The sequence below is a fragment of the Haemaphysalis longicornis genome, unplaced genomic scaffold, assembly GCF_048455015.1.
Source record: "Haemaphysalis longicornis isolate Haplotype H1 unplaced genomic scaffold, Haemaphysalis longicornis Haplotype H1 scaffold_12, whole genome shotgun sequence".
Lineage (NCBI taxonomy): Eukaryota > Metazoa > Arthropoda > Arachnida > Ixodida > Ixodidae > Haemaphysalis > Haemaphysalis longicornis.
Genome location: NW_027526225.1, coordinates 31,594,881 through 31,607,142, shown reverse-complemented (window position 1 = coordinate 31,607,142; position 12,262 = coordinate 31,594,881). Strand labels below are relative to the sequence as shown.

The window sequence follows — 12,262 nt, the reverse complement described above, 5'->3', positions numbered from 1 at the left end:
TTCCGGAGGTCTAGGACTGCTTGCATAGAATCTGTACAGATGTTGAAAGGTTGTGATTGGTCTGGCCTCAGCAGCTCTATAGCCGTCAAGGCGTCGAAAATCGCTTTGAGCGCAGCAAGTGCTGACGGGGGCCTCTGAGGGGCGTAGTAATGGCAGGTTTAAAAACATTGCAAGGCTGGGTTTACGACGGCTGGGGTAATAAGGCTTCCTGAAATACTGGCGTCGATGTAAAACGTATGTTGGCCAGCACTGGATGAGAGGTGCGGCGCAAAATGGCTTGACCGACCCAGAGGCTTGCAATCAGTAATTAATATTCGGGTCTAGGGAGGGGGTTCTGGAGAGGGATCTGGCGGCGTGTTAGTTTGGAGGACCATATACCACCTTAAAGCAGCTGCAGATGTGTACAACTGCGCTTTAAGAGATCGTTTATTGATTGTAGGGTTTAACGCGCCGACTCAACGCAGGCGATGAGGCGCGCCGTAGTGGAGGGCTCCGGATTAATTTTGATCACCTGGGGATCTTTAACGTGTGCCGAAATCTCGTATACACGGGCGTTTTTGCTTTTCGCCCCCATCAGAAAAGCGGCCGCCGCGGCCGGGAATCGAACCCGCGACCTCGCGCTCACCAGCGCAACGCCTTAGCCACTGAGCCACACGGCGGGTCTTTAAGAGATCGTGCCTGTCGCCGCTGGTGAACCAACTGATCTATCGTGTTAAGGCCAGCTTCTTCCTGTAGTGTAGAGATGGGCGTTAAGCGGGGAAGGCAGGTAATAGTCCTCATGGCTTCTCTGTTGATGGCCTCTAGACGATCCCACTCCGCCCTTGTCATGTTCTGAAACTGAGCCTGGTATGTGATACGTGGCTGCAGGATTGCGCGTACAAGAAGCCGAGCCAACTGTGCGAGCTTTTCCCGATTTCATGGAAATCCGGTGAACTAGATGTAGTAGTTGAAGGGCGCGCCGGCGAGCTTCCCGGAGCCATGGTGTAGCTGAGCCAGCGGCCGCAACGTCCAGGCCGAGGATGCGGTGACAAGTCACTTCCGTCACTGGCTCGCCATCAAGATTTAGTAAAATAGGTCGGTTTTGCAGTTTTTGTCGAGCCCTTCGATTGCCGACGATAAGTAACAGGGTCTTATCCCGGAATAGCATGAGCCCCACGCGTTTTCACCACGTGTCAAACGTATTTAAAGCACTCCGACGAGCGTGTTCTTGATCCGCAATGTCTGGAAGTGTCGACCAGAGTGTGATGTCATCCGCATAGATGAGGCATTTGAGATCTTTCAATGCCCCTACTGTCCAAGCGAGCGGGAGAAGGGCAAGGGTGAACAGCATGGGTACCAGGACCGAGCCTGGTGGTACCCCGCGACATGTTGAAAAGGAGCCCACCACCTGTCCTGAAACTCTAATTGAAAATGTGCGGTGTGTTAAAAACGACCCTATAAAGCACACCACTAGCGCCGGGCACCCAAGCCATCGCAGTATCTGTAGGATTGCTTGATGGCTCCCATTGTCGTACGCTTTCTTCACATCTACGGCAAGAATAGAACAAATACGACAAGTGCGTCCTCCTATGAGTACGGAAGTAGAGAACGCTTCAAGGCCGTCCTCTGCGCCGATGTGGGGCCGAAAGCCGATCTGAGAGGGATGGTACCAACCCATGCCCTCAAGCCACCATGTGAGCCTTGATGCTAGCACACGCTCAGCCCGCTTGCATAAGGTACATGTCAGAGCAATCGGCCGTAGATTGCTGAGCCTATCCGGTGGTTTTTCTGCTTTCTGGACGCCTATGATTTCTGCGTGCTTCCAGAAAGTGGGTACACATCCAGAGGCCGAAGCTTCGTTTATAGTGGTCGGTATGAGCGTCAGTAATCGTCGGGTAGAAAAACTTTCCAATGTAGCGTTGCATGTCTGTGCACTTCATTTATCGCCAGCGCGGCCCGCGGTTTTTCTTGAGGCATTGCGTGTCACACAATTCTTGCGAGAACTTTACTCGCAGGATAGTATGTAATCAACGGTTTCTGTCTATTATCGGAGGCGATCTTTACGCATTTCAACGGGTTTTGTCTAGCGTTTTGTCGTCTGGAAGGAAGCGAGCACGCAAAGCTTGTGAAGGGAAGAGTTGAGACCGAAACAGCGTGACGCCAGAAGAAGGGTGAAGACATAGAGTCCATAAAAAAAACCAACGACTGTACAGAGCTTCGTAGAACAAAAGCTGTGAAGAGCAAAGTGAAATAAAGGAAACAAATTCGAAAAGCTGTGGTTGTTACTATTTCTTTCTGAGTAGCACGTGCCCAATGGGGTGACTTGCCCGGACTAACAAGCTGCAGACAAGAACTACAGATCTGGCTGGGTCTCCCTTGCGGCACTAAAAACGCCTCGAGAAAGCTATGCCTCCTAAACAAAAAATCGAATTATTTTGGGTCCCGGCCAGTCCTCAATTTAGGGCAACGAATGTGCTCATCAACAGGCCCGAGCGCTGAACTCCAGGGCCACCGTGGAGTGTGGGACAATCTACTACACCCGCGCGTGTAGTGTAGTGAAAAGAATAAAGCTCTCCCACCCCGCGCCTCGCGCCATGCCCTTGACGTCATGTGCGTGGTGCCGGGCAGGCATTCCTTCCAACATGGTGTCAGAAGCGGGATATTCTGACCGCTGCTCTCCGCCTGAACGACACGTCAGCACACCCAACCAACCCTCGTTCTGAAGCCGCTTCTGCCTCGTCTACGGGCCTTCCCTCGACTACAGACCTGCCTGCGACCTTCGCGAGCGACTCATCCTCGATGGCCAACAAGAACGGCAGCGCTACCTCGTTCCAGATCACGGCACCTGACCCGTTCACCTTCGCACCGTCAGACTGGCCACAATGGAAGAGACGTTTCTTCCGCTACCGGGCTGCTTCAGGGCTCAGCGATCGACCCAAAGAATGCCAGGTGGATGCACTGGTCTACCTCATGGGACCCCAGGCAGAAGACATCTTTAATACCTTCAAGCTGTCCACTGACGAGCAGAAGAACTTCTACGCAGTGCTTAAGGGCTTCGAGGACTACTTCATACCTCTGCGAAACATCATCTACGAGCGGGCAAAATTCAACACCCGAGTCCAGCCGGATGGTGAGTCAGTCGAAGATTTCGCGCCAGCTACACAGATATATTCAAGTATTACAGTGACGGTAAGAAGACATTCCCACACCTCCATCACTCCGCGACTAGAGCAGAACAAGCGATATACAGGCAAATCCAGGCGGGCCCCTTTCCCCACCCCTGCCTCCACAATAAAATGTACCCAGAAATATACAAGAAATTGCCCTCAATGCAATGCACTAGGCACCCTCCAGCACGTCATAGGAGGGTGCAGTTTCTCCAGAGACCACCCCCCACCTATACCCCTAAGTAATCCCTCTACTCTCCTCACCATTGACGAGCGATGGGAGATTTTGCTATTCAGCATCGCCCTGGAAGACCAACTCCGACTGATCCATAGGGGCCAGGCGGCCCTGGAAGCATATGAAACCCGTGAAGAGGGAGCCACCCCAGCGAGCGCTTAACGCACTCCATTTGACAATAAAAGTTGTTTCCTCCTCCCGCTATTGGTAGCTTGGAGGAGCGAACGGGCTCGATTTTTGAAAATTCACAAAACTGTGAATTTGAAAAGTAAAATCTGTAGAATAGTGCGTGCCGCGGGACACGTGACCGTGATGGCACACAAGAAGGACAGGTGCACACCAGCCGTGCAAAACCCCGAATATAGGGAGGCTGTGTGTGTGCCAGTGTTCTTGCTGACGAGTTCACTACGAAATGAGGCTCACTACGAGAATAAATCGACGCAAACATGGTATAGAAGAAAAGAAGCCGGTCGAAGCAATTCCAAAACTCATGCCGAAAGCCCAAGAAATAAAAGCGAGAAAAAATACGGAAGTGCAATATATAATTCAAGAATTACCCCAAGTACAATTATGAGTTGTTAATAAGTACCGCAAGTACAATGTATCAGTTTTTATTAAGAATCGCCAAGCTTTCGCCTTCAAATCACTTAGTCAGACCTAAGTGCCCATAGTGAATTTCGTATCTGAAAGCGGACGGAGTGTTTGGATAATACCGAGCAACAATTACTTTGAATGCGGCGCGTTTACATCACCCGCTTTCTTTTTTTACCAGTCGGCCTTAGTCACGTGATTGCATTGGCTGCAGCAGGAATGGGCAGAAACTGCTTCTTTGGACGGTCAATTTCAAACAAAGACCTCATAAGAACGCCAAGAATAACAAAATTAATGAACTTTGAAGTCAAATAAATACTAAAATAAAGGCACAATGAAGTAATGTAGTAGGATTTGCTTGCCCCAGTAGCCACCAGTGCATCAGTGGAGCGAGAGAAGGCAGTGAAAAAGCGCCCCGCCCTAGTCTCGCCTCCTTGGAACGCGCTGCCCTGGACCGGTTATGTCACCCCAATAATCAGCAAATAGCGTGACTTGCATTTTAAAATTGCTTGAACTCCGCCTCGAAATATTATCATCAAGTTACGTGGGCGTCGCCACTGCTCGTGTTTCCCCAATTCCTCTCAATCTCGGGCCTTCTTGAATAGTACCCGAGAAAGGACATTAGGAACGCGTTGCAAATGATGAACAGATGAAATGCTGTTTTGAGTAGTAATGCCACGTGAAAAAATTTACGAGTTACTGGTTTTGCTACTACGAGAAATCTCGCCCTTATTACCGTTTAGAAGGTTGTATTGTGAAACATTTTTTACAGACTAAGACATAAATACTCCCTCACCCGCATTAATGAGTCTGTGTTTAAGGGCAATTTACAAGAACTGGCAATCCGGCGTTCCACAAATATTTGATCATGGTTCTAGGCATTCCGCTTGGGGTGCTGCTGTTTTGTTAGGAAGAAACATTTAGACACATGTCGCATTAACAAGGCAAAATTAAATAACGTGTAAGTAGATGCATAGTTACCAGCGAGTAATCCACTGTTCCATAGACACGAGCGTGAGAGTCCGTCAAGCACGCAGACTTGCAATGCACACTGGAAAAAAAATAAACACACGCAACGATAAAAACCTCGACAACAACCGTGACGTGCGTGACATGCATTCATCAGCTAAAATATTTTTACAGCCTTCGAAAAGAATACGTGCCGTCAAAGCACAGCAACGTCTTGTGGTGCGCTTTTAGGGGTTGTGAAGGTGAGTTGTGTCATTATTGAGTTGGTAACATTGACATTTGACGTGGAAAATGATATTAAAAATTGGGCAGTGTGTGAACAAAAGAAAAAAGGTTTACTAACGTTTCGACTGGCCCGCCAGTTGAAATGTTAGTCATTTTTTATTTTTTGAGACGTGCACCGGACTATACATTTTTATATTTTCTCTGGGACATTGGAAACTTTCCTCCTTCAACCCCCCCCCCACACACACACACGCACACACACACACGCGCGCGCTCACGCGCACACACATATTGACCATAGTTGGACATCTTCGTTGTATTCTGGAAGCCTCCGTTCTGTATAATGCCTTTTACTTGGTGCATATTATAAACTGAAACTCGGGGGGGGGGGGGGGGGGGCGGGGGGATGACATTCAAAGAGCAATTGAATGGGTCTTTCAATAAGAATTGTGTGCTTTGTTAATACCAATACTGTGTTCGCTTTGTTTTATTTACAGTGACAGCGGTAGCCCCGCGAAAACCTCACAGCCGTTCAAAACAATTAAAGCTTGCGTTTATAAAAACTGCTGCTTTGCCACTGCATACGTAAGTGAAAGACAAACCAAGGCCAGACCACGGTGGAGATTGCCATCTCGTACCTACCCCCCCCCCCCCCCCCATATTTTATCGCCTAAAAAGGCAGACAAGCGTACTGCTACCAACAGTGGGGCAAGACAGCGGTCATAGATGCACTGTTCGCACATTAGCGAACGATTCGTCAATCCGAATAAATGGGTTATTGTAAATTCATCCTGTTCAATGCATATGTCACGTAACATGTTCTAAGAAAGTATATGGCCTGGCCAAAACTACCAGTCACCTCGTGTCTATAAAAGTGGTATAAAAGACATATTCCAGCTAGCGTGGTTAGTTAAGACATAGACAGTCATCGACAATAAGTCTTATCCCATGTATCTTATCCCGTTTGTTCTGATCTCTGGATCGTATTCCCTATGTTACCTTCCTCAAAAGTCGAATAACCTGCTTGCACGACCTTTATACCTTGCGATCCTCTCAGTTTAATTGGTACAGTTTATAGATGCAGCGTCTGGGCCACTGCTTACTTGAAACAAGACTAAACTGAGTTTCAAACGTTTCTTGATTGCGCACCAGATAAATCCGGCGAAGGGAGAGGGGCCACCAGCTCTGCTGCTTCTCCAGCCTTGCACCACTAGTGCAGGCTGCGCCAATTTTTTGTTCTACGGCAGGCCACAGAATTGGTGAGTGTGTCATACTTACTGGCACTCCTGTTGGTGTTCACAACGGCGGTACCTGAGGAGCGTGTCGCCCGTTTCCTGGCAATCGATGCTCGTACATCTTGTGCCTGCACAAGAGAGGGTACAGTGAAATTTCTGCAACAAAAGCACACGGAGTGGCTGGCACCAGAAAATCTACACATCCTGCAGTCACACATCTATACACAGTTGCAGGAGAACACTTGACTGTAGGCTGCTGATCTCACAACATGTGCGGAGAGGCATTAGTGCAGAGAGAAAAAGGTGCACCATGTTTTGCACTCAAACGCTCGCGGAGTTGGCCAACATTAACAGTGCAATGAATTGCCCTGTTTATGTTTTGTCTCTTAAAGTAGTGTCGAAAACAAAACCCAGATTTGGTTTATTCCAGAGATTGTTTTGCTAGAACAATCATACTCATACCGCTTTTTACAAAAACTCCACTCAGATAAGGTACATAATGAAGAAAACAGCGTGTAGGCATACTACCCACAAGCTACTTTACCACACCACAGTTACAACTCATTGCAGCCCGCTTGTGCGACATACCCACTAAACTTTTTTACACACTTTCTGGCCGAAAAGGGTGTGCAAATCTTGTCCCATGGCTAACCCCCTAAAGGGTGTTTAGACAAAAAAAGCGTGTACGCATGAAAAAAGGGTGTTGAGCTTAACACCCTTAAAGTGTGTTGTGAATACTCAACACCCTTAAAAAGGGTGTTGAGCATCCCCTTTTTTTTAAGGTGATGGCATGTGCAGTAGCAATATGAATCGGCGATGCGCGCAGCATTAAACACAAACAGTCAATACGCAAAGGTTACAGTTGGAACACAAATGAATTGAGCAAGAAAACCAACGGGATGCAAGCGGTACAGGGAGTGCGTACTTACTTACTTAATTAGTAATAGATATGCTGCTCTTGCTTTTATATGCAGCAGAGCAAAGCCCCCCGATAGAGTCGGTGGGCTTGTCGCAAAACAGATATTTTAGAGCTAGTTTTGGAAGTATGGATTTTACTATGAGAATATACAGATCAACACGCGGATTTGCAAAGACTTTTTAATAACGAGGTACTTTTTGTTCTATAACTTATTTTTTTATTCAATACCAAGCAAATCTTCCCCGCCACCTCAATACCCTTCAAAAAGAGTGTTCATTATTTCAACACCCTTTTTCCCAGAATGCTGTAAAGCTACAAATTAATGTGTTCGAAACTAAGAAAAAGGATGTAAAAAAAGACCGCCAACTAAAAAAAAGGAGAACAGACCTCCAACTTTGGAGGCATTTTGTACCTGTTTACATGGGTGAACTGAACATTTTCTACAAGCGGGGGATGTTTTGTACCTCACGATGTTTAAAGCACTATGAATTGGCATAATTTATTACCAGTGAAGCTCTTTAGGCTCCAACTAGTTTCGGTGGCGTTAGCAAAAAAATACAAAGAAAAAGAACGCGGCTCCTGTAAAGGGCGTACCACCGAATATAGGGTATTATAACAGTGAAGTCAGCTTTCGAACTTGTTAGAGTGTGAGCACAAGTGGCGTATGCGTATGCGCACCTCTTACTATACCATTTGAAGGGTACTGGCCTTTTTTGGATTCTAAAAGGCATAAAAATTGGCGCAGCATGCAATAGTAGTGCAAGGCTGGAGAAACAGCATAGCTGGGGGCCAACCTAGCTTGTTTACCCCTTGGATTGCCTGTCAGTGGGCGGACACACTGGAACACGCTTGTAAAATACGGTTAAACTTAGCATCACCCATCAGCGGTCATCGTAGCTTAGCAAGAATATTGCAGAGCTTAGCAAACATAACAAAACTTAGCAACACCGGAAGAAATTAGATAAACCCCCAGCTCCGCTGTTCTTTTTTTTTTTTTTTTGCAACTGAACACCTATTTCACACAGTTTCAACAACCTACGAAACGCTAAGCGTGTTGCTGTCGGTAAACACCCTTTTCGCCACACGAATAATATTTTTTTTAATTTTGAAGGTTCCAATTTGTGTTTCACGTGTCAAAGCTAAAGTTATGGCATGAGGTGCGCCGCATATAAAAACGAGCGATCATTGCATACGAGCAATTATTTTTTTGCGTTTGAAAATTTCTTGTGAGTAGAGGAGTATATGAGGGAATGTCTTCTTCCTTACAATGCTATTATGCATCCAAGCATGGCCTTATTTAATGAACAGCTGAACACCTTTTCCACACCCTTTCACCACCCTAAGAAAACCAAGGGTGTTGAAGCTGATCAACACCCTTTTTTCACACAAAAAGGGTTAGAGCTAGGAAAAGGGTGTTGAGGTTCAAGAAAAATGGTGTAAAGGCCTCCCAACACCCTTTTTCCACTTATGCTACACCCTTTTTGGCTAAAAGGTGTAAAAAAGTTTAGTGTATAGCAAGGTCATTACAATCAAACACCAATAACAGAGTTTACAGAGTTTTTAAGCTTGCAAAAGAAGCTGTATGTGTGTGAAATTCAGTGTATCTCTTTGATAGCAGTAAGAATGATTGGGTAAACAGTTTTAGCTCTGAAGGAACCAGTAAACATTTCATCTGCGCATACGAAACTACCACTGGAAACGCTGTAAATCAATTTCATAGTGCAGACGGTTTTCCGATGCGAAGGCTGCTGACCGGCACGAGGGACACTGCCTCAACGTGCGCCTTCCTTGACAAGTTTTGCACAAAGTCTTACGGAACGATTATGAATAACCGCAACAAAAAAATTCACGCATCTCCACGAAGTGAAACATGACGCGTGGGCGGAGCACTGGGGATCGTTCTTACCGTAAATCACCCGTGGCATTGCCCACTCCCGCATGTAAATGAGTGACAACGCGTGTGTACAGTGTATACTATTCCAATCCAATCCGATACAGTTCAATTTATGAAAATTCAATCTAACTGAATTCGATCCAATCCAATCCAACCCAACGCTCCTCGTTCATACGCAACAATGTGCACACGGACGCCAAGCCCAGGACAAAGCGAGGTCCTCAGCTGCTTCGCCCCTAATACTGCTCGCCCAGGTCTTATAAGGAACAAACGGGGCCACACAGCGGTTTCCGGGCGTCATTGCTGCGGTATGCAGGGAGGCCGACCGTAACCGAGCGCAGTTTAGAAGGGCGTTCTGCCAGACGCATTGTTTTTTTGTTGTATTTCAGCATATGGATGCTAAGTGGGGGCAACATACTATCGCGCCCAATTTGACTCGCAACAGGCGAGCGGCCGCCGCAGCTGCTCCCCGGGAGGCGGTGGCGCCTTGCAGCGAAGCATTCGAGAAGTAAAGGGAGAGGGGTCAGCTGTTCCGATACCACGTCCGATACCCATCAGCATCTCCCGTGTGCACCATTGCTGGCTTCTTTCTTTTCGGCTGGTATAAATTGTTACCTCAGAAGTTTTCGGGGTGGCTTACCGCACCGCCAGCGATAAGTTTTATCATTGGCTGCAATGCTCTTATGCGCATTTGCGCAAGCCTTCCAGTTTGGCAATAACAGGGCGTCGCGAAATATCGATAACGTTCAATCTTCCACACAAATAAAGATATCTGAAACACTGGCTGACCGCATTTTTTTTTACTTACTGCTTCTGCCTCTAATACTGACAATGCCTCATAGTACGAAATGCACTATTATGCTTTCAGCTACGTCACTGATGGCCACTGCGCCGCTATGCTTGCCTTACCACAATGAAAACATATATGTGCCGTAACAAACAATAAGGTAAGAATAAAAGAAAATATGCGTGACGCTATCTTCCAAGGAACCGTTATCGCCTACTGCTTTCTATTGGTCACAGCGTCACTTTCACGCTGAAAAACAAGATGAGAGCACAAAGCACTGATGCCAGTTTTTATACGCCACTTTCAATGCCCTTTTCGGCTGCATTGTTCTTTTCACAGCAGCCCGCAGCATGTCAAGAGTGCATCACAGTGAACGTGTGCGCATTGTGGAATTATGCTTGAGTTCTTATACGCAGCGAGAAATCGCTGCATTAACTGGCCGATCAACGAACACAGTGAACCGCATTATTCAGGCAGAAACGAAGGGGGAATTTGTAACGCCCCTCATGATCGTCGCCCTCGCGTTACCAGCGCCATTGAAGACGAAGTTTTGGTCGCCGCAGCTTATGCTAATCTGTTTGGCCCTGCGCAGCAGCATGCTCAACTTGCAGGTGTTTCAGCTTCACTGACTACTGTGAAAAGAAGGTTGGCAGAAGCCGGACTGAGGAGCCGTGTCGCCGTGCAAAAAGCCTCTTCTATCCAACGACAACAAAGCAGCACGTCTCAGTTTTGCGTCTGAGCACAGCACCTGGAGCGTTGACGACTGGAAGCAGGTGGTGTTCTCGGACGAATCGACGTTTACCACAAGATGGGACCAGAAACATCGCGTCTGGCGTCCTGTGAACACTCGCTACGAGCCGGAATACATACAAGAAGTGGCCTCAAGCGGACGGACCACCGTAAACGTGTGGGCCGTCATGTCCAGAGATGGACTTGGCGCACTACACCGAATTGAAGGCTCCCTAACTGCAGAGAAGTATTCCGAAATCCTGGAATATTTAATGATCCCATATGCCCTAGACGGCCCATTCCCACCCGCCGCGGTGGCTCAGTGGCTAAGGCGTGGCGCTGCTGAGCACGAGGTCCCGGGTTCGATTCCCGGCCGCGGCGGTCGCTTTTCTGATGGAGGCGAAAAGCAAAAATGCCCGTGTGTACGAGATTTCGGCGCACGTTAAAGATTCCCAGGTGGTCAAAATTAATCCGGAGCCCTCCACTACGGCGCGCCTCATCGCCTGCGTTGCGTCGGCGCGTTAAACCCTACAATCAATCAATCGGCCCATTCCCTGACGGCGATTACCTCTTCCAGCAAGACCTGGCCCATGTGCCCACCGCAAAAAGTGTCAAGAAATCGTTAACTGCCCGCGATGTGCACGCACCAACTTGAATGGTTCCCTAAAGGTGCCGTCGTTAATTTTGAATTTAATGTTAATTTTTAAGATGATCAACAACACAGCTTTTTAAAAAATACGTTCCATAAGAATATCCAAGCTACCGTTCTTTTCGCAGTTATAGCAACGAAAACAATCACGCGTCACAATTCTGGAGTCGCAAGGCTGCGCCAAGCTGAATTACATCGGGCAGCTTTATGAGCATCGCATTCGGAGCGCGAAAGGCAACAGAGCGCTCGGGGGTTGCTGATTTATCGGAAGAGCGGATCCCCTCTCCCTTTACTTCTCGAGTGCTGCGCTGCAAGGCGCCACCGCCTCCCGGGAAGCAGCCATAGAGAAATAGAGCAGCTGCGGCGGCCACTCGCCTGTTGCGAGTCAAATTGGGCGCGATAGTACTTACTACCTTTCTGTTTTAGGTACTTGGGGCTCTATTTTCAACTGTACAAATTCCCGGGAAAATCGCCATGTCTTTTAAGTAAGCACGACGTAAGCAATCAGTGACGTGGTGCACCTATAGCTATGACGACATGCAGTGTAATTTTACGCCTCACTTATAAAAGATATAAAACACTTGGCATGTACTATAACAATTAATACGGTAGCTGAGGCTGTCAAAAGAAACACGTGTCCGTAGGTCAAAATTGGCGTCAATACCACAAGGCGATCGAGTAATGTTGATCCAAAGGCGATCGAAAGGAGGATGTTGAACATCACAGATTTTTTTTTACCGTATCGATTTGTTTATTTACTTCGCTTTTAGTAACATTGTTGTGCTCTCTGCTTGAATGCAATCTTTGTTGCATTAGTGCACCATGGGTTATCACCTCCCTGCCGCCATCGCCGCCACGCTATCGTCTGATGCTATGTTACAAG

The 12,262-nt window shown here is 47.4% G+C and overlaps 1 protein-coding gene across 1 annotated transcript in view; it reads right to left on the bottom strand.

The window, feature by feature from the left end:
- The window catches only part of LOC144162548 (receptor-type tyrosine-protein phosphatase T-like), a 229,376-nt gene that overhangs the window by 179,456 nt on the left and 37,658 nt on the right, over window positions 1-12,262 (bottom strand). The window contains exons 2-3 of the mRNA XM_077693134.1: window positions 6,445-6,529; window positions 4,954-5,023 (exon numbers count right to left, since the gene is read on the bottom strand). Of these exons, the coding sequence (XP_077549260.1) occupies window positions 4,954-5,023; window positions 6,445-6,529 (155 nt within the window). The remainder of the gene's footprint in view (window positions 1-4,953; window positions 5,024-6,444; window positions 6,530-12,262) is intronic.